The 27,483-nt window shown below is 35.7% G+C and overlaps 1 protein-coding gene across 1 annotated transcript; it reads right to left on the minus strand.

Annotated features, from left to right (window-relative positions):
* Positions 1-2,579: 2,579 nt before the first annotated feature.
* LOC145089457 (glucan endo-1,3-beta-glucosidase-like) lies at positions 2,580-4,583 on the minus strand. Its single transcript, XM_079027897.1, has 2 exons — positions 4,444-4,583; positions 2,580-3,757 (listed from the first exon to the last, which is right to left on the minus strand). The coding sequence occupies exons 1-2, from the start codon at positions 4,496-4,498 to the stop codon at positions 2,805-2,807; spliced, it is 1,008 nt and encodes a 335-aa protein (XP_078884023.1). The 5' UTR covers positions 4,499-4,583; the 3' UTR covers positions 2,580-2,804.
* Between the last annotated feature and the right edge of the window lie 22,900 nt (positions 4,584-27,483).

The raw sequence follows: 27,483 nt of genomic DNA on the forward strand, positions 1-27,483 counted from the left end.
CCATTTGAATTTGAATACATATCTTCCTTCGAATTCGGGAAAGACCCGGTTAAACTGTGTATTCGATAATATATGTATTTAGCGAATAGTATAATTGTATGATATATAGATACATGCGTATATATTTATCTATGTGGTATCTTATTAATGATTAAAGTATTTTATGTTCATCTTAAGAGACTAAAATTAACTCAATGATAATTTGTATTATCTTTAAATAAACTTTCGCATAGAAAAGTCTTTTAGTCGAATGATGTATTTATTTCAACCTATCTCGAACATTTCGCTAATAGTGTTATGAACATATATACTTTTAAAATCAAAATCGTTGATAATGATTCGAAGTCGGAATTTGAGATGATCAAATCATCTCTATCTATATGTTCCAATTAATTAAAAATTTAGATAAATTACGTCATTTGTACATTTGTACTCGTGCATGTGTCAAAATGCAGGTTTAATAATCATTTTTAAAAATTAACACTTTTTTTTGCACGCTTAGTCGTTAGTCCTTATTTACATAAAATAATTATTTTACCTTTAATAATTTTTTTCCATTTATATATTCTTTTATTAGTTTAAAATTTTATAAAAAAACAAAAAGTAAAACAAATATACTCCCCCTCCCCACCCTTTTCATTTCCTGCAACAAGATTCTGATTACCTATCACCACCACTTATCACTGCGAAGAGGCCAACTCTTCGCATAATCGATAGTACCACTAAGTATTAGAGTTTTTAATAAGTGTAAAAGTAACCCATTTAAACATTAAAAATTACCCATTTTGAAGAGCTGATATATTAAAACAGTATATTTTGCTAATATCTTGTCTATGCATTGTCCTATCTATAAAAATATGAAAATCGATAAATATGCTTCATGCAAACTCCATATAGAGGACCCAATTTCAAATCTTACGGCCTTCATTTAGGATGGCTCTAATTATTTTTGGGTCGCAATTTTAATATATATATATATATATATATATATATATATATATATATATATATATATATATATATATATATATATATATAATGTTTAAAAAACTTATAACAGTGATAAGAACATTTTTTCTGGCTCTTCACGAACATTTGAGGATAATTTTAATCCACAGGACCGGCCTTGATGAAAGTATTTAATAAATGTACGGGTTGATCACTAATATATTAGGTATTTTATAGTGTGAAACATTATTTTTTTAAGGCGGTTTCTTATTGGAAAAACCGCATTAGGAAATGGTTGTAACATTAAAAAAACAATAGAACCTCATTACAAAAAAAAAAAAAAAACACGGAAAGTGAACTCCTAGTACATTTGTTAGTGCGGTTCACAAAGAATTAATATTAGAAATGATTTTTTGGTGCGACGTGTTGTTATGACATCATTAAATTACAATTTTTTGATGCTCTATTTTATAAAACGCATCATTAAATTTCGATTTTTTGGTGCTATTTCTAAGAGCGTATCAACTAAAACCTAGCTATATCCGTTTAGGGTTTCTATAAACAAAAACATACTTCTTCTTGATGGAGTTTCTCTTCAACATAAATGCATAAAATCTCAAAATATCCTTATTAGTTATTTGGATGTCTTCACTAAAGGTAATTTTAATTTTAATGTACTTTTGATTTTATTCTACATATTTATTTATTTATTAAATGAGTGTTTATTGTTATTTTTAAATTGATTTTTGTTGATTATTAACATGTTAAAATTTACATAACTTGTTTGTTTAAAATCTATATATTTACATTCTTTGTTTGTTTATTTGTATTTTCATATGAATTGTGATTATTGGATGTACAAAACTTCACGTTTTTTTGAATTTTATATATAGGGTGTTCGAACTTTTATTAGCGTTGCCAAAACAAATAACATGAATAATGGAAGTGGATTGATTTGTTGTCCTTGTAACGTTTGTAAAAACTTTAAAACGTTTAATTGTACTGAAGAAATAGAGTTTCATTTGTTGCAAAATGGTTGTGTCCAATTATACTTGTTGGTCAAAACATGGAAAAAAACTATTTTATTTTATAGGACGGTTTACAATATTTTCTTATTCGGTTTGTGTACCACATCAACAAATAATGTTAGTTTCTATGATGTATTTATTGGTATGGTTTGATAACTGAATCAACTAATAATTTTAACTGCATCATTAAACCTCTTCTATACTAATGGTTAACCCAATTTCATATAATAAAGTTACATGTTTTGAAAAGACCATATATTAAATCATTATATTTTGCTAATATGTTGTCGATACATCATACATGATTGCCTAATCGATAAAGAGATGAAAAATCATAAATATGCTTCATGCATGTTTGGTAAACACCTCCTTATAGATGACCCGATTTAAATCCTAAGGTCTTCGATCGGGATGGCTAAGAGAGGGATGTGACGCAATATGAAAAAATTTATGCCCAACAATCGTCAAAGATATCATCATTTCCTATAATCCAACAAAACAAACGGGAATGTCGCAATAGGTGGTTAGACAAACTGTTTTTGTTTGCCAAATTGGTTATGAGGTACATGAGAGGGTTTAAGGTTTTAGTTCTAGCTGAATATATATATTTAACAAAGTTTTTATTTAGATATTGGATACAAGTACAACAAAGTTGGTCCCCTATTCAATACATATATTTAAACTCCCTATCAAAACGATACCAAAAACAACATCAAAGATAATTAAGCATCTTTACTTCATCATCACTTTATTAAGCAGTGGAAAACCACTTTATTTTATATATGGAATATTCTTCATAGCTTCAGAAATGGCGTTTTTTACTTTTCCTTAATTGAAGCTCAATTGATATTTAGGTCGTTGATCAGGGGAGAAAATCCCAAAATGTTTTTCCGACTCTTCACCAGGTTTCCTGTTTTCATCGAACATTGCAAACAAATACGTCTCTATAGACCTTCCAGGCTTCGCCGGTGTCCCCGTTGTTCCTCTGACATGCCTAATCAAGTTCCTGTAGTAAGTTCCAGCGTTCTCTACTGTCGCTGCATTCCCGCCTGCCGACGGCCAACCACTCTCCGACACAACAATCTGCACATTCCCCCCACCAAGACGCGCTTGAGCTGCATAGTGAGCATCTAACATGGCGTCAAAAATGTTAGAGTATTGTAGACCATTATTAGGATCTGTCACAACTGTTCCCGGCGCCGTAAACAACGCATACGGGAGATTGGAAATAGGGTTGGCAAAGTAGGGGTAGATGTTGGCAAGCATTGGAGAGTTGTTTCCGGCAAGAAATCTGATTATCGGTTCCATAAACCCTTGTACATTGTTACGAAAGGCGCCATTGCTTGGTGGATAGGAGACGCCTAACAGACCGGTGTAGGTTGCCGTCGACACCTTGATCTGGTTCCGCAGGCCAGCGGCGTTAATGGCGTTTTGAACATTTCGCATTGCTGGAAGTACGAAATTAACGAATCGACTATCCCCGTTGTTTGGATCGACTTCATTTCCGACGGCGATGTATTTGAAGTTGACATCGGGGTAATTCTGGATGTTGTTTCTGACCCATGTATTTGCGACACCTTGATCATTGAGGGATTGCAGAGCATCATTAGGAACGCCGATCATGAGTTCGATATTGGTTCCTTTTAGGGCTTGAAGAGTGGCTTGATCTGGACCATAAATTCGCATTCTGGTTATGCCGTTGCGCCGGTAGAGGTTCACGACGTCTTGTTGTAACGGCAAACCGTCACCGACTCTGCCATAACACACGCCGACCTGCGCATCTGTAAAACTAAAATCATTAGAATATGCATGGTTCATCTTTTTGTATCACACATAAACTACTATACAGTTAGAGCATCTTCAACACACAGTTAATTTTAGATGCCTACAGTTTAATTTTAGATACCGAAATTTATAGTAATATTTTGCCTAGTATACAGTTAGACTGCATACTGGTTTTAGACCATTAAATATTCATACTGGTTTTAGACAACTAGATTGTATTAATAACTTGTTTATTTAACACTATTACTGCATACAAATAAAAATATACACATTAGAAATATGTACTGTATATTCTTATTATCACATTCTTTTATCTGAATTTCTGCAAAATAAATATTTATTAACAAATTACAAAATTAAAATTTAAAAACACTTATTTAGAATATCCAGCTTCCATTAAATTCACATAGTGTACGTGATCATTCGAAAATTAACACTACCAAATGAAAAGCTGACTCATATTCGAATATCACGTTTCAACATTTGATTGATCCGTTGTTAAAGAAAAGGAATTCTTTGAATAGTGCAAATACCCATCCGAAATTTTGGATATATGGATATTTTTGAAAATCATAGAAAACTAGATAACATTTATTTGAAAACAATACAGATAATATACCAGAATATATAAAATATATATGAAAAATGTAAATCATATTCGTGAATGTGACGAAAAAAAAACCTATGGATACGAGAAGACTCATAAGTAAGCCGAGTATTATGAGCATTGTTGCCATGGCTTCGGTTTTGATATTTTTCGTGGTATCCAATCATCCATATATATAATGGACAAAAGCCACAAGTCGCTTTGGAAAATTGGACGAATGGGTGAATAATATGGTTAAAACACGAGGCATAAAGGTCAACGAGATTTTATGTTAAAATAGTATAAGTTGATTGTTAGCAAATGCCAAATATTTTCAATAACTTGTCAGTTAATGTAATATGTATATTTTTAATTTCGTATAACAAACTACAAATTTTTACCATTCCATTATGTTTATCATTACGTTTAACATATTATGTAGCTTGTTATATATATATATATATATATATATATATATATATATATATATATATATATATATATATATATATATATATATATATATATATATATATAAAAGGTTAAGTTATTTTGTTTTCACTATCTATTGTTTGCATGTATGATTGATTCTGGACTAATCATTTTAGTTATTTTAAGAAAGTAATTAATGCATATTACATGTTGAAGATATAATGAATATTAATTACATCTTCAGCATTTAATATGTATTAATTACTTTCTTAAAATAACTAAAATGATTGGTCCAAAATTAATCATACATGCACACAATAGATAATGAAAACATTTGAACCTAACTTTCTTTCTCTCTCTCTCTCTCTCTCTCTCTATATATATATATATATATATATATATATATATATATATATACATATATATATATATATATATATATACATATATATATATATATATATATATATATATATATATATATATATATATATATATATATTGTAACACCCGAACTCAGAAAGGTCAAGAAAGGAAAGGAAAAACCCTAAGTTAAAGAGGGTTGACTCGTCGAGTCCAGGGAGGAACTCGGCGAGTCGGAGCGGGATCCGGGTGTAAAGCAAGTGACCGACTCGGCGAGTCGGCAAGTGGACTCGGTGAGTCAGGTCTGGGTTGGGAAACCCTAATTTCGGGACTTGGTACCCTATTTAAGCATCTTAATCTCTTTCATAGGGCTCATTTGCGGCCCTATAGTCCAGAACCAGATACCCTAAGCCTCCATTGTTGCTCAATCAAGTTTTCTTGCCAATTTGGGTGATTTGAAGGAAGAAGGAAGAAGGCACTCATTGGGGATTCAAGAATTGGCAGTAGATCCAGAGTTTGAGAGGTCTTCCAGAGCATTTGAAGGTAATGAGTCGCTACCTTCCCTCTTTTGCATATAGATCAACCTTTATCTTGGGATTTGGGACTTTTAGGACAAGTTTATGAGCTATTCCGAGTTAGAAGCCCAGATCTGAAGTTGCTACTTCAGATCTATGTGTATCTTGGCCTGGAGAATCATAAAGCATCAGTCTATGGGTTGATTGTTGAGCCCCTTTGTCTCAAACCCTAGTTTATAGTGATTTGAGCCTAGATCTCGTTAGCTACACGTAAAGTTTGCCACTTTACGTAGGGAATAGGCTTTAGAAGAGTGGATCTACAGTTTGGAGTCCATGCATGACTCTAAAGTCCTCTGCATTTATGTAGATCTGATGGGACTCGGCGAGTCCTTCGAGTGGACTCGGCGAGTAGCTTGAAGATGAGGAGGAACTCGACGAGTGGGATGAACAGCTCGTCGAGTCGGATGAAGTTAGGCATGAACTCGGCGAGTTGGAAGAACAACTCGACGAGTTGGTTGAAGATTGCCTTGGACTCGGCGAGTCTATTTTTGGACTCGGCGAGTCAGGTCGCGAAACCCCAAACCCTTCGAGTTGAAACTCGAATCAGTGAGTCGGGTGGAGACTCAGCGAGTTGGACGGGTCAGGACTCGGGAATAGTTGACTCGGCGAGTCATGGACTGACTCGGCGAGTCGAGTCGCGAATAGAAAGACCCTGAGCATTTGAACTCGGCGAGTTATTAGGTGGACTCGGCGAGTAGGGTTGACCTGGAAAGTTGACTTTGACCAGGATTTTGACCTTGACTAGAGTTGACCTAGTTGACCTTTGGAGGTCAGTTGGACTAAGTATTATATTGTCATTGGTAGCTCGAGGAGCTAGTGGAGCAGCAGTTCGGAGTCAGAGGTCAAGTAGCAGTCAAAAGGATTAGCAGCATCAGTTCAACAGTCTCAGGTGAGTTTCCTTCCAGTAGGAACGGGTCTAAGGCCACAATGCCGACCCGTTTAGCTAGTAGTAGTTTCCGGATTTTGATCTGATGTAGTAGTTAGTATGTTTGATGCCTTCATGGCTCAAACAAGAATTATGTGTTGTGTGTTCCGGGCTACGGCCCAATGTAGTATGCAGTATATGTGTATTCATGCTAGTTGATATGTTTATGTTATGTTCTGTTCAGTTAGTCCGGACTTCGGTCCGATGCAGGGGGCAAGGCCCCAGTTAGCCCGGACTTCGGTCCGATGCAGGGGACAAGGTCCCAGTTAGTCCGGACTTCGGTCCGATGCAGGGGGCAAGGCCCCAGTTAGCCCGGACTTCGGTCCGATGCAGGGGACAAGGTCCCAGTTAGTCTGGACTTCGGTCCAATGCAGGGGACAAGGTCTCGGTCAGTTTCCGGACTTCGGTCCGATGCAGGGGGCAAGGCCCCAGTTAGTCCGGACCTCGGTCCGATGCAGTGGGCAAGGCCCAGTATGTGCTTTATATGTTATTGCATGGTATGTGGTAGATTGGGGGAGCTCACTAAGCTTCGTGCTTACGGTTTTCAGTTTTGGTTTCAGGTACTCAGTTTTCAAAAGAGGAGCTCGGGGAGATTGCAGTGCACACACCATAGTCAGTTAGCCTGGGAATGTTTAACTCTGATAATGATATTATGTTTTGAATTAATACTCGAGAAATTATGTTATGACTTATGTTACAGTTTTATAAATATGATTTTAGTAATGTTTTAAAGAAATTTTTAGTTGTGATTTTTGGGTCGTTATATATATATATATATATATATATATATATATATATATATATATATATATATATATATATATATGTGTGTGTGTGTGTGTGTGTGTGTGTGTGTGTGTGTGTGTGTGTGTGTGTGTGTTCATGTTCATTTGAGACCATGCTAATTTTGTGAGACCGTGAGACCAAATCTAAAAATAATTTTAAAATGCAAAATAAAAGGAAAAATCCAAAAATTCTTTTTTTAATTATTATTTTTGGAACTTTATTTAACTAATAAAAATAAAAATTAATAAAAAAAAATTACCGTTTTTTTTGAAAAATTCGTGAAATATTCTAATAGAATATTACACTTTACATATTCTAATATGATTTTTAGAATGTTTAGAATATTCTATTAGATTTGCCAGATATATAGAATATTCTAAATATTCTACTAAAATATGTAAAAAAAATGTAATTTTTTGTATTTATTTTTTATTTATTTGGTATTTTTTTTTATTTTTTTTGGAAAATATATTTTCCGAAAATAATATTAGAAAAAAATTTTCGAAAATTTTCAATTATTTTACATTTTAAAAATGTTTTTGTTTTATCTAATAAATGAGTGGCTAGAATTGCGTTTCACGGTCTCACAAAATTAGGTCGTCTTACTTGAACCTAACCTTTTATATATATATATATATATATATATATATATATATATATATACACACACACACACACACACAGAGATATCAGGGTTCAATTGAGAAAAAAAAAGATTCATAATTGGGGAATCATTTTCAGCGACACATTTATTTTGCCGCAAAACACTTAGGCATACCGTCGGAAATGGATAACAGATAAACATGGGTTTTCCAACCAAACATGTTTCCTTAAATTATGCTAATCATTACCTTAATATACATAAAAACATATTTTTATTTTTATTATTAGAAAGCCATTTTTATTGAAAAATTATTTTTAATATATCAAAATTCATAATTTTTTATTCTCTACAAATGGACATCCATATTGATATAGTTTTAAGATAAAATAAAAAATTTAGTTTTTTAGAGTTTCAGCTCTCGTTATTCATAAGTGAATATACGTATGTTTAACTTTTTTTTTTTTTTTTTTATAGTTTAAGTGTCATTCATATATGAATATGACACGTAATAAAGTTTTCTTACTTAAAATATATTTTTACATCATCTTTCGTTATATATTATATTTATATATGATTAAAATTTGTATTAGTTGTCATCATATTTTATATTTATATATAAATAAAATATTTATCAAAATTTTCTTACAGTTAATTTGTTACTCATATATGAATACGTAGTATAAATGATAATTAAACTATAAAAAAAATTAATTATATTATTCACTTATGAATAACGATAGCTGAAAATATAAAAAAAATTATTTTATTTTAAAATTATATCAATATAGATGTCTATTTGTAGAGAATAAAAAATCATGAATTTTGGTATATTTAAATCATTTTTCGATAAAAATAGTTTCTTAAAAATTTAAAAAAACAAAAAAAAAACTATGTTTTTATATATATTAAGGTAATGATTAGTATAGTTTAAGGAAACATGTTTTGTTGGAAACACATGTGTATTCCTTATCTATTTCCGTTGGTGCAACGAAGGCTTTTGCAACAAAAATAAATGAGTGGCTGAGAATGATTCCCCCATTCTCTCTACATTTTTTTATTTTCTCAATTGAATCTATGTCTCTCTCTCTCTCTCTCTATGTATATATATATATATATATATATATATATATATATATATATATATATATATATATATATACAAGTGGGTTTATGCAAAAGCATAAATTTTTTGCAAAAATCCGAAAACAAATTTTATCTTATAAAAATCAAACACGTGTACTTTATAAATTAAATTTATATAGATTTAAATGTGGTTTTAACAATCATTTTTTTTTCAAGTCCTAAACCACTTTGAAATTCAATTTTTCATAATAAAAATGTCAAAAAACATGTTTTGCTAAAGTGAAACAATTTCTCAGGTATCATCGATTATCATCATGCAATTCAAAGTTTCAATGGATTATTGTCTAAAATATAAGGTTGAGGTTACACAATCTCATAGGTTTTCCATGTTTTCGCAAATTATTGTTATTTTTTTTTAAACGACAAATCTAAACTAGTTTTAAACTACTCCTTAAATACACATATGTCCACAACAAGACTTGAACCCTAAACCTCAAGGAGGGAGGGCAACACCGGATACCGTTGGGCCCTCCCTTAAGTTCATTAGTTTATTTTGTTTATTTATTTAAATTTAAAAGATAAAAAAAATCAATTTTAATAATTCATTATTTTTCTTATTTTCTTATAAATCCTATGTTCTTAAATATTTAGATTTTTATATTAAATTTTTTTAATTAACTCATGTAATACATAGGTCTTACATTTAGTTTAATAAAATAGAAAAACGCATAAAATAATATGTTGAAAAAAATTAATTTAAAATAACTACAAAATGACATTTGACAATTTGAATGAGAGTATAACATATGGCAAAAAAACCTATATATATATATATATATATATATATATATATATATATATTTATATATATATATATACATATATGTTCAGGTTAATTTGAGACCATGCTAATTTTGTGAGACAGTGAGACCAAATCTAAAAATAATTTTAAAATGCAAAATAAAAGAAAAATCCAAAAATTCTTTTCTTTAAAATTATTATTTTCGGAACTTTAATTACCTAAAAAAATAAAAAATAAAAAAAAAAATTACCGTTTTTTTTTTTAAAAATACATGAAATATTCTAATAGAATTGTAAATATTATAATGTGATTTTTAGAATGTTAGAATATTATACTAGATTTTTCTCAGATATGTAGAATATTCTATTTATTATACTAGAATATGTAAAAAAAATGTATTTTTTTATATTTTTTTATTATTTTTTTGGAAAATATAAATTCCGAAAATAGTATTTGAATTTTTTTTTTCGAAAATTTTCAGTTATTTTGCATTTTAAAAATGTTTTTTTTGTTTTATCTACCAAATAAATGACTAATATTGCGTCTCACATTAATCTAAGACTATATATATATATATATATATATATATATATATATATATATATATATATATATATATATATATATACTAGCCGTCTACCCGCGCAAAGCGGCGGGCGGCAAATAATTTGATCTCTTTAGAGTTAAAACCATTTTACGTTCACTTCGAGAAATGAATATTAAATGACATCTATTTTTCAAGAGCATTACCGTACCATATTAAGGGGGTGTTTGGCTAAGCTTTTTTAAAACAACTTATTAGGTTCCACATCACTATAAGTTAAAAAAGTGTTTGGATTAAAATAACTTATTCCGGTTGGGAACCTCTAATACGTCATTTTTTCATAAGTTACTTTACACTTACTTATTACCTTATAAGCTAATAAACTAATAAGCAATAAGCTTTTTTACCAAACACCCCCTAAATGGTTATTATTTCCATTTATACATACCAAACCACTTGTACTGTTTATCGTCCTCTTTTTTTTTTTTTTTTTTTTTTTTTCCTTAATTCCTTTATTAATTTAATGTCCTACTAAGTAAAATATTAAAATATATTAATAATAGTTTATAAAAATAAACCTTTAGAATATCAGGTGTTGTGATTCAAAAGTCGATAAATAGGCCTTTGAGAAGGCCAAAATATTCAGGTGTCAACTTGTTCATTGTGATTTTAAATCAAGTTTGGTCACAAATTAAAACATTTTCAACGATGGTATGTAATTCAATGATTCATATTGATTTAGGTTTTCGAAACCTTAAAATATTGAACAAAATCTATATAGAACCTTATAATAAGGACAATAATCACCGTAATCAGGAAGTACATGTGATGAAACTTGATAGTATAAGGACCAATGATGAAAAAAGTTTCATTTTTAGACTAAACAAGATGAAAAATATACAAACTACCTTAATCATGTCAAATCTTGTGTTTAACCGTTCTTTATTGCAAAAGTAAGATGCCAAAATATACAAACTAATGATAATACAATGCTTTAACTGGCCCTCTTGGTTGAGTTCTTTGAACCTGCAAAGCCAACACATTAAAGAAACATAGTAAAAACCTTTTTAGGAACAAACCTGATATAATAAAGCCTTCACCCAATATATTTATAAGATAAAAATACAAAAAGTTTAAAATGATGAAATCAATTACAAATAAGGATTAAAATAAAAACCTCTTAAGAAAGAGCCATCTGCAGAAGGGATATTTGAATCAACATGTATTTTCTGATGGTTTCAAATTTTGAATTATCCGAAATTCAGAGAATGAGATAGAATTTGTTGAGAAATATAAGGATTGAAAACACAGGTTTAAATTTAATATTATTTTATTGATGACTACTTGTACTATTAGCTTAATGATTTGAACGTCTTAAAAAAATAATATTATTATATTCAATCTATTTTTAGAAATAGTGAGATTTCTTTTATAAGATAGTATATATATATATATATATATATATATATATATATATATATATATATATATATATATATATATACACTTTAAATTTAGCTTAAAACTTATTATATTTAATAGCACCAATATACTCTTACCCGACAAACAGATAACACGAAATTTCCACAAGATGAGTCTTTTGGTCGTCTCATTCTTCAAATTAGTACTCGTTGAAATGTCTTTCCTCCAAGAATTTTATATATTAATTTTGACCCATATAGAACGGCATAAATTGCTGATAATGTTATGAAATTATTTTTAATAATATAAAAATACGTATAATATTTGTCTTTATATGTTTAAACTATATGAGAAAAACTAGGTTTATTCTTGTAGGTATTTTATATCAAAGAGTTACAATATAGTTACAAAGTTGTCCACGATTTGGATTAGAGATGACAACAGGTGCGGAGAATACAGGGGAACCTAATCCCCATCCCCATCCCTATCCCCGGGGGATATAAATAAACCCCTATCTCCACCTCCCACTGGGGACTGGGGATCTCCAGCGGGAAATCGAAGATTTTTTTTACTCCTTTAATATAAAATTTTTTACATAAAGAAAAGCTCTAAATTTTAATTTTACCAGCATAAGTTTAAAGAATGTACTAAAATATAAAAATATTTATAGATTGCATAAAAAATATAAACTAGTTTTCTACCAAATTTAAATAAATACATGAAAAATAAAGTAAACAAATATTATTGTGATATTTGAGGAAAAATAGATAAACCAGATAGAAAAAATTATACATGAGTTTAAATTATATAAAAGAAAAAGAAAAATTATAATTTCAACCAACTAATGGTAACGAGTTATGTTACTTGGATTAAATTTTATGTATTGTAAATTGTAATGTAAATATATGTTTTGTATTATTTTTATATATTAATATATATATATATATATATATATATATATATATATATATATATATATATATATATATATATATATATATCGGTGGCGGGTCCAAGGTCAGGGATTAGGGGTATCCCCATCCCTACTTTTTTATTTGGGGATTCCCCATCTCCGGTCAACTCGGGGATTCTCCAGTTAAAACAGGTGCGGGTTTCGGGTTCCCCATCAGATATGGAGTTTTTTTTAGCCATCCCTAGTTTGGATATAGGAAATGGTTTTGTGACTTTCACATACTTTTTCTTAGAAAAATAAGAAAATGTTGGATTAGACTTGTCAAAATCATTTCATGGATATTTATCAAAAATTGATATTCATATTCACTTAGCATTTTCTTAGACTTAAGATCTTTATTATCTACACATGAAAAATGATTCACGTTGATGCATTCTAACATCATCCTGAAGGGATATGATTAGGTGCCAAGACCATAAGGGATATGATTAGGTGCGAACGGGTGCAAGTGTACCAGGTAAAAGGGATATGTCTCTCATTTAGGATAGATGTTTCTAGGTTCTCTTGTTGATTGAATATGAATACATAATGATGGACATGATCAAGTGTAGTTAGTGATCACAAGTGTCTTAAAACCGTTTTGTTCTTGACTGTGAAAAGATTCATCGAGTTTAGAAGATTGAGGCAATACATGTCTTATGTTTGGCACAAAACATTGCACCGACATATTGAAACATGATAGACCATGATGAGGTTCACCATAAAGTTCTGTTTATTGAACGACTATGCAAGGCACAACAGCCAATAGACATGGGTTATGGAGTACGTGTAAGCTATCATTATCTTCAACATTACCCTAGAATTTTTATGTTTTGAACAAGTGAAGGATTATTAGTATATGCTCATAGTTTTAGCAACTAAATTGATCTTGTTAGGGTTGTGTTGCAGGGAGCATAAGGTGCATCGATCAATATTTAACCATGAATGACACCTTATAAGGGCTTACAACAATGCGACACTCGTTAAGTACAAAGCAAGGTAGATGGGAGTGGAGCAAAGCAAACCGATCCTTCACAAGCATGTTTCATGCCCCTCGAAAGGGAAAACCATGCATGGTTCATGCATAAACTTCACCCAACCCACATGGGTAAACCTTAGTTTGTATTTACGATATGATCCCCATTTAACCCAACAACCATCTTAGATGATTTTTAAAGGTTAAGTAATGTTCTTGGACTACTTTATTATGTGTGCTAATCCTTCTGTAACGTGACATCCTTAATTTCATGGTCTGAAAAATATATTTTCTCTATGTTTATTTAAAAACAAAGTATTCTTTTATTTGTGGGGAATTTGTGCCAAAATATGATTAATGTGATATAATGTCAATATCAAAGAATTTTTGAAAAAAACGTTTTTAATTAATATTTAAAACCTAGGATGTCATCACTAATTAATATTTAAAACATATCACAAAATCTCAATATTTCAATTATCAAAAACATGTGTTCATAATTATTTAAATAAAATCCAGGATCCTCAAACACAACTCCATCTCGTGTGTACAATCAAGCTGTCGCCTTCCCGTTATCCTGAGAAGTACCTGAAACACATAACATATAACACAGTAAGCACGAAGCTTAGTGAGTTCCCCAAAATACCACATACAACACATATTAGCCACTCGAGGCTATAACTCTGTTGACCCTCTGGTCAATGTGTCTCAGTGGGACCCTCCAGTCCCATAACTATGTGGACCCTCTGGTCCTAAGCTCGTTGGACCTTCCGGTCCTATCTGCTTGAGCCTTCCGGCCTCATAAATCGTTGGACCCTCCGGTCCGGTCTATAAACTCCGCATAGCATAAATCACAAAGACATAATGCATAGCATGTCACATACAACAGGATAACATAATACTCAATGTAAGCACATAAGACCTTCCGGTCACACATAACTACCACTCAAGGTAAACTATAGTGAGAAGACTCACCTCGGTTAGCGAACAGATCCTATAAATATTGTTGTTGTACTCCGGCCTCTAACTCTGAGTCAAAACCCATAATTAACCCCATTAGGATTTAAGACCAACCTTCACATATTAGGTCTAAATATGGTCCACCAACCCGGTCCATAACTAACTCACGCCTATTGGGCCCACCAAGGCCTAATACCAAATGGGTTCACACAAAGTCCTTTAATGGCCCAACTATGGCCCAATTTTCAAAATTGGGCCCAAACCCTCACACGGGCCTTACCCTAGAGCCCATCTAAATATTCTAGTCCACGTGACTGCTCTTGGATGGCTCATCAATGGCCTAATCACCAAAGCCCAACGAAAGGCTCACCACACGGACCAAGTAAAAATTAGGGTTTCCTCATAAAATGATGATTAGGGTTAAGTGTTTCTCACTTAACCCATTAAGGACTTAACCCATTAAGTCCATGATTCCACTAAGCCATCATACAATAAAATCGTCATGAGTTATAACTTCAGTCCATTTATCCAAGCGCGGGTCCCAATAGGCCCAAACCAACAAACCCAAAAATTAGGATTTTTTAAACACTAATTAGGGTTCTTAGCCCAATATGAAGCAGCCCAGTCCAAGATTAAGTGTTTAGGCCCATTAGTGTTTCATTAGAACGGGCACCGCACACTGCCACCTCGAGCTGTGGTGGTTGGTGGTGGCTCACGGCGGCAGCCACCACCTCACGGTGGTGGTGGGGGTTTTCCAGCCATACAATCACTCATCCAATCCTCGTAATTTCTGAAACCAACACTTACAATCAAAATCAACCCATTAACACACCCTTACCCACCATCCACGGTGGCTGGTGGCGGCGATAGATGATAGAAACGGCAGCCACCATGGTCGGCTGCCATGGTGGTGCGCCAAACCTTGGATCAAAATGCTCATGAACTCCAGCCATGCAACACAACCCAAACTGGTAGCATTCAGCCACCTACTTGGTGGCTGACGTCGCTCAAGTCAACAGAAACGCTGGCAGAAGCTGGCAGAAATGGCAACGACTACATCGCGCACCCAAGGATGAGTCGAGAAGGTTACCTGGTGCCTCCGACGGAGGGATGACGTGAAGACAAAACGAAAGAGAGAGAGAGAGAGAGGTACAGTTGGGGCTTAGAAATCCACTCTTCACCGGAGGAGGGCAGCGGCGACTCGTGGTTGACTTCGTTGTGCTGCTCGACGCTACTGGCAGCAGCTTCTTTGACGGCCAGCGAAGGTCTCGCCGATCACGATTTCGCCGGAAAGAAGAAGAGTGGCGGTAGAAGGATGACTCCTGATCGGTGGCGGCTCAATAGAATAGTGATTAAGGTTTGAGTCATGAGCACAGGAGGGAATATTGATCATCAGCTGATCTCGCATCCCTCCAAACTTCCATTCATTTTATCACTTTCAGCCCCTCCTTACCCGATTTCCTTCAAACTAAGTACAAAATTTACATAATAACCCCCGCCTTCATAAATCATTTCAAATTGAATCCAAAATTTACACTCTAGTCCTTCCTTCCCAAAAATCTATTAAATTAAGTCCCAATAACTTACCAATCAGCCCCTGCCTTTGAAAATATTTACAAACCACTCCGGAATTTTACACTTTTAACCCCCAACTGCTTAAATCGTGACAATTAACTCCTCGAGGCCAACACATTGCCATATTATTATTATCTTAGGGTTTCTACTCATATTAACCCTTATTTATTTATTTATTTAATATTCGTGATGTTACAACTCTCCCCCACTTAAGTTAGATTTCGTCCTCGAAATCATTCCTTAACATCCCTTACACGCCCGACCTCTTGAACGGCATGGTCACAAGTCCAAGTGGAACCCCAGCCGTTCAATCCAACTGAGCTATCTCAACCAACCACATTGTACACACCACGAAGTTCACTCTACATCAAACAATGCTACAACCGATCTGCAGTCACACATCATTTACGACCTCTGTCGCCTACCATTCACTAACTCTACGGATGTTGTGATCCTTCTCGAACCAATCGAAACGACCCTCCCAGGTCTAGAACATCAGATGCAACCCAAAACCACTTCAAATGAAAACCATCAGGAATCTGAAATATCAACTCATCTATGCTTTACACAGATAGGTCAAACTCAAGCTCGAGAGTCTAATTTAACTGCAGAATTGGAACCACTCAAATCCAATCTGATACTCAACTCACAACCTGTGATTCACGAATCTACGCGTACATTACTTCTCCGATTCCCTCTAATGTGCCACAACCTTTACTCAATCCGAGATATAATGGATCCCAACCATTATGGAGACCACAGTCTCGCCCCTGGCCCGGCCACCAGGTTCCCAAAGACTCAATTATTAGAGCTACCCAAGCCTAGAACTCTTCTGTGTCAAGCTCTAATCAGAGAGCACTTCATCACAACATTCTCTCGCTAACTAGTGGGTACTACGGCTCCCCGTAGTATCACAACAACCTCTTACTGAACAGTGAGTACTACGGCTCCCCGTAGCATCACTACAACCTCTCACTGAATAGCGAGTACTACGGCTCCCCGTAGCATCACCACACCCCTCACTGAATAGTGAGTACTACGGCTCCCCCTAACATCACCACACCCCTTACTGAATAGTGAGTACTACGGCTCCCATAGCAACACCACACCCCTCACTGAATAGTGAGTACTATGGCTCCCCGCAGTCTTACCACACTTACTCTTACCACTTCACAATCTCATCCTCAGGTTGACACCACACTGCGATCATTAACTCATGCTCTGCGGCCCATCATAGGTAGGTACACACACACCCATCCAGGTTAAGCATCACTACTTTGGACGACCACCATCGTGACAAAACCTCTTTTTCTCGCTGCAATTCACATTCTCGAATAAATCCATTGGATGTCAATTAGCTAAAGGGCCCCCACCGGAACCATAGACACTTGATACACCAATCGACATCTCATAACTCAAGACTCGAAATAAACTGAAATTTTTAGTCATCATACCCGGATGTCTCGGCACACCATCACTGATCTCCTACTCACGACATCATACTCAGATACCGCAATGTACTCTGTCAGAATCTCACAACTGATCTTCCTCTCATACATCTTATAACTTTGAAAATCCCAATCCTCAACTTGAAACACAGAGAAATCGTCGATGACTCAGAACACGATGTCAACAATCCTAAATTCCCTCCTCTGTCGCTCAAAACTCTGCAAGGATATTCATACCAACTCTGAAGCTGGTTGCACGATCATCTCTTACCCTTTCCAAAGAGCATATAACAATCCATTCATTGAACTAACCACCTCGAGAAATTCTTACCTACTACAAGGTCTCTACCCAACGGCCACCTGCCATGCAGACACTCATCCTTTCTTGAACACGTACCACATGCACTATTTCACTCTGCACTTCGCCTTGACCATCAATTATCCTAGTCTCAAGAATCCGCACCACAAGTCACTATATCCAGTTCTCTATCCGCTCTTCAACAGATCTCTGGTCTCCCTAAAAGCACCCGGTCCTCCCCCACTCTGGGTTCGAACCATCACCAATTGGTTCACCAACAATCTATCCCACAGATTGTTTTTACCAGTAACATCGCACCTACTCTTGGGAGGTGATACGCAATGCTCAATGATCTCCCCGATGGAGATCGAGCAACTCCAATTACCCGAATCTCAGATGAAATCCTCAGAAACTTCTCATCATGACTACTCCTAGTCATTCAGAATCTCGTATCATCCCACTATCAGACATATCAACTGTCCAATAGTAACTCTGACTCTTAACCTAAAATAATGAACTATCATACTCCTCATCCTCAAATCTTCAATCAACGTTCCATCACGTGGATTGTAATAAGAGCGGAGTCCTCATTACCATACTCAATACTCCTCATAGACAATAAGAGCCACCGCCCCAATATCCTCTTCTTGATCGTCTGCAACTAATACATGCCCTACTATGATCAAATAGGGTGTATCCTTGTCCTTAACCATCTCAGTCCCCGCTGACCATCTGCTCATGCTCTAACATTACCTCTCGGTAGACATACTGCCCTAATACTCTGATGGAAGGGCCCCATCAATGCTAACCTACAGGGTTCTACCCCCAAGCTCGGAAACCGAATTCTCAACACCTCTTATGTTTCCCACAGGGAACGGAAATAATACCATCCATGTCACAGAAGGTGACATCTTCACTATCGGCTGATTGCTCAACTCATGCCGCCATCCTCCATAATCGCCATCTCTGCTCATCCTTGAGCCTTGCGACTTCATATGCCATCTTAACAAAAATATCTCGAAGCTAACTCGATTTCCCTCTCAAGGAATGCTCCACTAAAACTTGTTCATCATGGCCTTCTGGCCCCATACTCTTTCACATCTGATCTCAATCTAACCAATCACCACGGAATAACTGGTAGAACCAGTAACACTAACCGCCACTGGTCATGGTACTCGAACCATGTGGCCACCCCTCGATCTGCTATGAATCATGGTACCCGAGCCATGTTATCTCTTCTCAATCCGCTACGAATCATGGTACTCGACCCATGACATCACCTCTCGATCTGCTACGAATCATGGTACCTGAACCATGAAATCACCTCTCGATATGCTACAAATCATAGTACTCGAACCATGAAATCACTTCTCGAACTGCTACAAATCATGGTACTCGAACCATGAAATCACATCTCGATCTGCTACAAATCATGGTACTCGAACCATGAAATCACCTCTCGATCTGCTACAAATCATGGTACTCGAACCATGAAATCACCTCTCGATCTGCTACTTAGAACCTCTGGAATGTCCTCTGTATCGAGTATGGGTCCTTTGCTTTCAGTAGTACGGGCCCATACTACCTGCCACATCTACCCATACTTTCCACACAGACCATCCCCGAGTCCCTAAGTAGTTGCTCGACCTTCTCACTCACCAACCCCGTCATGCGTGTTCGCTCCTCTGCGAAATATCCAACTCTGTCAGTGTACTCATCTGACTAGGGTCACCCATTCCTAGGCTCTTCCTAGGTTCTCACACTTCCCGCCATCAGCTGCTGAAGAACTCCTTATGATGCCAGCCATCTACCTCCTGAATATCGTCATATTCACTTAGTAGTTGGATCTCATCATCAAGATTTCCACAAAGCACGAAGCAAGCAGTATTCGGGCATCGAATAATCTCTACTAACATGTAAACCACTCTAGGTCATTACCCACTTGCTCTCCTCATACTCTAAGGATACCACCGAACTCAAGCAACTTTACCCCACGCATGCATCTGAATACTCTCTCAGTAGACTCCTCAAATGCTCATCTAGGTATCTCTCTTAGATTACCCCTTTACTCAAAACCCTCTCTAGAGGATTCCGGCTGGATACTCTTACTCAACACATGCTCGAAGCACATCACAGATAACAATAACTCCTAGGCTAAGGCATCACAAATTAGGCCACTCTAGTCCTAACATATGAAACACCTAGCCTACCTCTAGCATGCATAATATCTCATAGCATATCTTATAATACAAACGTAATGGTATTTTGGGAAATCACCGTTCGAGCTCTGGCTGATTGTACACACTGCTCCAACTCGTATTATTTTAAAAATTCTTACTCGTTTTAGAAAAATTATTTCCTTAAAAAAATTTCTCAAATCCTCAGTTTGAGTCCAGATCTAGCCGAAGGTGCATCAAAATCCCTCAAACCAAGGCTCTGATACTAACTTGTAACACCGTAAATTTTCATACAAATTTTTTATTTTTAAAATCACATAAATATCAGCAACACGTATCACAAAATCTCAATATTTCAATTATCAAAAACACGTGTTCATAATTATTTAAATAAAATCCAGGATCCTTGAAAACAACTCCATCTCGTGTGCACAATCAAGCTGTCGCCTTCCCGTGATCCTGAGAAGTACCTGAAACACATAACATATAACACAACAAGCACGAAGCTTAGTGAGTTCCCCAAAATACCACATACAACACATATTAGCCACTTGAGGGTATAACTCTGTTTAACCTCTGGTCAATGTGTCTTAGTGGGACCCTCCAGTCCCATAACTCTGACCCTCTGGTCCTAAGCTCGTTGGACCTTCCGGTCCAGTCTGCTTGAGCCTTCCGGCCTCATGAATCATTGGACCCTCCGGTCCGGTCTACAAACTCCGCATAGCATAAATCACAAAGACATAATGCATAGCATGTCACATACAACAGGATAACATAATACTCAATGTAAGCACATAAGACCTTCCGGTCACACATAACTGCCACTCAAGGTAAACTATAGTGAGAAGACTCACCTCGGTTGTCGAACAGATCCTATAAATATTGCTGTTGTACTCCGGCCTCTAACTCTGAGTCAAAACCCATAATTAACCCCATTAGGATTTAAGACCAACCTTCACATATTAGGTCTAAATATGGTCCACCAACCCGGTCCATAACTAACTCAAGCCAATTAGGCCCACCAAGGCCCAATACCAAATGGGTTCACAAAAAGTTCTCTAATGGTCCAACTATGGTCCAATTTTCAAAATTCGGCCCAAACCCTCACACGGGCCTTACCCTAGAGCCCATCTAAATATTCTAGTCCACATGACTGCTCTTGGATGGCTCATCAATGGCCTAATCACCAAAGCCTAATGAAAGGCTCAACACACGGCCCAAGTAAAAATTAGGGTTTCCTTATAAAATGATGATTAGGGTTAAGTGTTTCTCACTTAACCCATTAAGGACTTAACCCATTAAGTCCATGATTCCACTAAGCCATCATAATCGTCATGAGTTATAACTTCAGTCCATTGGTCCAAGCGCGAGTCCCAATAGGCCCAAACCAACAAACCCAAAAATTAGGATTTTTTAAACACTAATTAGGGTTCTTAGCCCAATACTAAGCAGCCCAGTCCAAGATTAAGTGTTTAGGCCCATTAGTGTTTCATTAGAACGGGCACCGCACACTGCCACCTCGAGCGGTGGTGGTCGGTGGTGGCTCTGGGCGGCAGCCACCACCTCATAGTGGTGGTGGGGGTTTTCCAGCCGTACAATCACTCATCCAATCCTCGTAATTTCTGAAACCAACACTTACACTCAAAATCAACCCATTAACACACCCTCACCCACCATCCACGGTGGCTGGTGGCGGCGATAGATGATAGAAACGGCAGCCACCATGGTTGGCTGCCATGGTGGTGCACCAAACCTTGGATCAAAATGCTCATGAACTCCAGCCATGCTACACAACCCGAAATGGTAGCTTTTAGCCACCTACTTGGTGGCTGACGTCGCTCAAGTCAACAGAAACGCTGGCAGAAGCCGACAGAAATGGCAACGACTACATCGCGCACCCAAGGAGGAGTCGAGAAGGTTACCTGGTGCCTCCGACGGAGGGATGACGTGAAGACGGAACGAAAGAGAAAGAGGTGCAGCCGGGGCTTAGCAATCCACTCTTCACCGGAGGAGGGCAGCGACGACTCGTGGTTGACTTCACTGTGCTGCTCGACGCTATTGGCAGCAGCTTCTCCGACGGCTAGCGAAGGTCTCGCCGATCACGATTTCGCCGGAAAGAAGAAGAGTGGCGGTAGAAGGATGACTCCTGATTGGTGGCGGCTCAATAGAATAGTGATTAGGGTTTGAGTCATGAGCACAGGAGGGAATATTGATCATCAGCTGATGTCGCATCCCTCCAAACTTCCATTCATTTTATCACTTTCAGCCCCTCCTTACCCGATTTCCTTCAAACTAAGTACAAAATTTACATAATAACCCCCGCCTTCAGAAATCATTACAAATTGAATCCAAAATTTACACTCTAGTCCTTCCTTCCCAAAAATCTATTCAATTAAGTCCTAATAACTTACCAATCAGCCCCTGCCTTTGAAAATATTTACAAACCACTCCGGAATTTTACACTTTTAACCCCTACTGCTTAAATCGTGACAATTAACTCCTCGAGGCCAACACCTTGCCATATTATTATTATCTAAGGTTTCTACTCATATTAACCCTTATTTATTTATTTAATATTCGGGATGTTACAACTGTATTAAAAGTATGATAAAATACATATAATATTTAATCACGAAAAAACATATCATATTATTGCATCTAGTACAGATATCAAGAATGATCGGTTTTACATGTATTAACGCGGATAAATCATTAACACTTAAGGGTGCATGCAACCTAAAGATCAAAGTTATAACACTATTGAAGTAACATACTATTGAGCAACAAGAAACCTATGATCCCCAAGGTAATTTCAAAAAAACACAAATAAGTTAGGGTTTGCATACCTTTTAGTTATTGTAGTAAATAACTAATCAAAAACCTTCTTGAAAAACTCTTGAAAGTAAGCACCACAATTGTCGTGCCTCCAATGATTCACACTGAAACCCTAGTAACCAAGGAACTTGAAAAGAGAGAGGAGAGAGGTGGAAATTTTGGTCTAACCCTTCTCTAGAAGGCATGGACGAAAACCAAACCCAAGAAGGGTTTATATAGGTGATAGGAAAGTATTAGATAAGGTTGTTGGGACATATTTATGTGGTTTATGCTAGTTTTATATTATTTAAATGGGTTTGTAGTGTTTTCGGTTAAGTGGACTGAAATCCTTCTTGATTTCAGTCTTACTAGGTTTCATGGGCTGGGCTTGGGCTTTTATTAAGCTTTGTATTTAGGTCATATATATGTGATAACCGTTTACATTTTCTTGTTGTTGATCATATTGTATTCGCTTGTCAAGAGAGCATTCATATGTACCAGATGATTAATCAATATATCGTGTGCATTTGAAGTTGTTTTGTATATTCTTGAATCGTTGCCTGATTAACATTCCGCATTCTTTAAGCAATTAAGATTGATATCGTATAAAATCCATAGTTTTGGGACTTACAATTGGTATCAGAGCTTTAAAGGGTATCAATCGATTCAAGGACCTTGGGCTCGTTATTTTTTTATTTTGGATTATTGATTTAATCGAAAATTTTGGCTAAATTGATAAAAATTTTTGTTCTTGTGAAACTGTTCTTTGGTGTTCTTCGTGTTCATCGTGAATCTTTGGCATATTCTTCTGATTCGTGGGGATTAAATTTGAAACCTTATCAAGTGAATCACATATTTTAAATAATTTGATTTGTTTCAGTTTCAAATAACTCCTTTGTTTTCAGTCCACTTGATTTGTTTTGCGTTTTCGGTCAATTACCTAATTCAAATTTTGATTCCTCCATCTTTGAATTTGATTATAATTTTTAATTGATTTCTATCCTATAAACGAAATCACATTTTTTTTTTTTTTTTTTTTTTTTTTTTTTTTTTTTTTTTCGGTTAACCTTAAAAATTGATTTTAAGGAATTTGTAGGAATTAAATTTGATTTCTTAAATCACAAATTTTCCTTAAAATCAAAATTTTCTGATTTTGGTCCTATAACTTAGATTTGATTTCTTAAATCACAAATTTTTCGTTAAATTTTTTAAAATTTGATTTCGGCCAAATTTGGTTACAATAAAAAAAAGTTGATTAATGTCGGTCCTCACTTTTTGAAAATCGATATATAAGTAATAGTTTATTGATTTGTTTTCGTCTAAATTTTTGTTCATTTGTGATTTATTTATTTTCTTTATTTTTTTTGATTTATCAATTTTAGTTTATCCAAATTTAGTTTTGTGATTTCGGTTTTAATTGTAAACAATCAACACTTGGGTCAACAATTGAGATTTTAACCCATTTAAAATTTTGATTTCGGCTTAGAATTTGATTTTGTTGTTTTCGGCCAATTTTTATTGATTTCAATTCCAATCTCGGTCAACTTTTTGATCAAACTTTTGAGCTTTCGGTTAGCGTGTTTTTGTTGATTCTTGGAGTTCTCATGCAACAAATTTAGTTGACATTTTGTGTTCTTGGCCAATTTTTTTATTCGGTATTATTCAAATGGAGTCTACCACAAAAAAGGTAAGTAAAACTTCACGCTCTCAGTTCTGTGAAGCTAAAATTAAACATTATCGTGATCAACATGAGTTATTAATTAGGGAAATAGAGGACCTCAAATATGAACGATATACTATCAGAAAGACCCAAAAACCCTTAAAAGAACAATTAAATGACAAAAATAAGGACTTTTGAAAACTTCAAGAAGAATACAACACAAAGTGTGAACATTATGATTATGCTCAACAAAAGATTTCCAGTCTAACTGCCGAGCTTAACACATTAAAAAATAAGTTTGAAAATGCAGACTTTAATTTTAAAAAGATTGATGTGTCAAGTAAAAAGGTTGAGACAATGATAGAGAAACAGTTAAAATTCAAAGATAATCAGAATAAGGGTATAGGGTATCACAGTGTTCCACCTCCCTTCAATGATAACTATACCCGCCCCTTGAAACTAATGAGATAGAGACACCTGCTCAATATGTCCAGCCCTCTGTTTCAATTTTAGTTGAGGGTGAACAATCTGGTCCCACTAGAAGTGTTGAGGTGAACAATTCTGATACTTTTACCTCAAGTGCAAAGCAGGTTATAGTGCAAGATGGGCATGAGCAGAACACAAATAATTATTGTTCTGCTGAAAAGGATTCAAAAACATGTGATGAGGCGAACGATTCTAATGCTTCTACTTCACATGCAGAGAAAGAAGCAATGCAAGATCGGAGTGAGCAGAATGAAACGAATTCTAGTTCTGCTGACAAAGTTTCAAAAGCTTATGATGATGACACTCCCCCTATCGAAAAATCAAAGCCACAAAAGCCTATCAAGCAATCTAACAAATGTTCTTGTTCTTGTGCTTGTGGAAGTTCTTCGAAATGAACTTTATTTGGACAAGGACCAAGTCACAATTTGATTTATATGAAAAGACAGACTTGCTTTAACTGTGGGACTCCAGGTCACATTTCCAGAAATTGCCCACATCATGCATATGTTCCTTACAATAAACAAGGTTGGCAGAATGTGCTAAGAGGGAGATCCTCCAAAAGAAATCCTTCGAGGTCACAATCGAGCAATGGTGACTGGAATACAAAAAAGGTCAAGAATCAAACTCCCAAGGATAAGAAGGGAATGTCGGACAAGAAGCCAAATTCAAGAGATGGTTCAGTTAAATGAAGATCATTTAGTTCGAAGCCATCTCGGTGATCGGTTTCAAGTTCTAAAGCAAATGATAACGCATCCATCCGATCAAACAGAAATGGGTTAAACCCGACTACATATGGGTACCGAAGGTTCACACTCCCAAATCATGTAATGAGTCTAATGTTTTGTCATCTTTTGTAACAACCCGTTATTTCCGGGCATTATAAATCGAGTCTTGTAACCTCTTTGGAATGTAATAGGAATATCATCGATAAATGAATTATTCAAAAGCTCTGATTGGAGTACACTATGTAGTAGATATCGTCTTATGGTTTCCAAATATATAAAGAACACTAAAATCCGAGTTATGACGAAGAAGTTATGACCATTCTAAGATTTCCGACAAAACCGACAACACCGATTAAACGGAAAACGCAAAGTTTCAATATGATAGCATTTAGCCTTAGGTATCTAAATGAAAGTTATAGATAACATTAAACCGTGAGCGTACACAAAAAGAACGTCCAAATCTGACTTCGTATGAGGAAGTTATGATTTTTCCAAGATCCGAATATAGCAGTAGACAGCTAAAAACTCGAATCGGAGATCGAGCGACTTTTGGCCGGAATGACCTAAACGAGAATCGAAGGTCTCGACAATGGTATTTCAGCGGTAAAAAGTCTGGCAAAAACCGACATCAGATAAAGAAGTTATGAATTTTCAAAGAAATTCCTTAAACACGATGAGTTTAATATAAATAATAAATAAATAATTTCGGAATCTGCTGACGGAGTCTAAACGAAAGTTGTAGAGCGTAGTCTCACCTACGCGTGGATATAAAGACCATCGAAAACGGAGTTCGTATGAAGAAGATATGAATTTTTGAAGTTTATTAAATAAATTATATATTTATTTAAATCAAAATTTCGGACCTTATCTGAAGAGGAGTCAGCGTCCTCATCCGGGTACGCGCTGCGTACCCCTGTACGCCCCGCGTACCCGAGAGACTTGGCCTCTGATCGTCCACGTCGCCCTATCCGAGCCATCCGACCCGTCCGACCCGTCCGAAGTACCCGACCCGTCCGACCCGCTGTCCCGTCCGACCCGCCGTCCCATCCGACCCGTCTCCCCAGCAACCCGTCCCATCCGACCCGCGTACCCAGCAACCCGTCCCATCCGAAGCCGAGGCAGTCGAGGCTTCGGTCATGCATGACGTACGCGTACGCGCTGCGTACGGGCGTACGCCCCGCGTACCGAGGCGGTTCAGCCTTCCTATAAATAGGATGCGAGGGCTTCCGAGAAAAATGCTCATTTCTCTCCTCTCTCTCACAATCTTGCTGTAACATCCACAATTTCAAAACAATTAAAACTTTTCAAAACCACTCATTTTAATAACGTTGTTACAAAAAGGTTTTCAATACATTATTTAACAGAGTATTTTTCCCAGGTTCATATCATAAAACACCAACGCGAGGAACGGTACGATCACGCCTTTGCCTTGCCACAGCCTCTTGAGAACCTGAAACATAAAACCACAACTGTAAGCCCGAAAGCTTAGTGAGATACCCCCAGAATACCAACCACATATACGCCTTTCC

The sequence above is a fragment of the Lactuca serriola genome, chromosome 1 (genome assembly GCF_051521515.1).
Source record: "Lactuca serriola cultivar US96UC23 chromosome 1, Lser_US96UC23_V15, whole genome shotgun sequence".
Taxonomy (NCBI): domain Eukaryota; kingdom Viridiplantae; phylum Streptophyta; class Magnoliopsida; order Asterales; family Asteraceae; genus Lactuca; species Lactuca serriola.

Excerpts from the sequence above, each read along its gene's own strand:
- LOC145089457 (XM_079027897.1), bottom strand. The coding sequence starts at position 4,498 with ATGGCAACAATGCTCATAATACTCGGCTTACTTATGAGTCTTCTCGTA. Across the intron at positions 3,758-4,443 it reads GAGTCTTCTCGTATCCATAG|ATGCGCAGGTCGGCGTGTGT; the intron begins GTTTTTTTTTCG and ends TTAGTTTTACAG.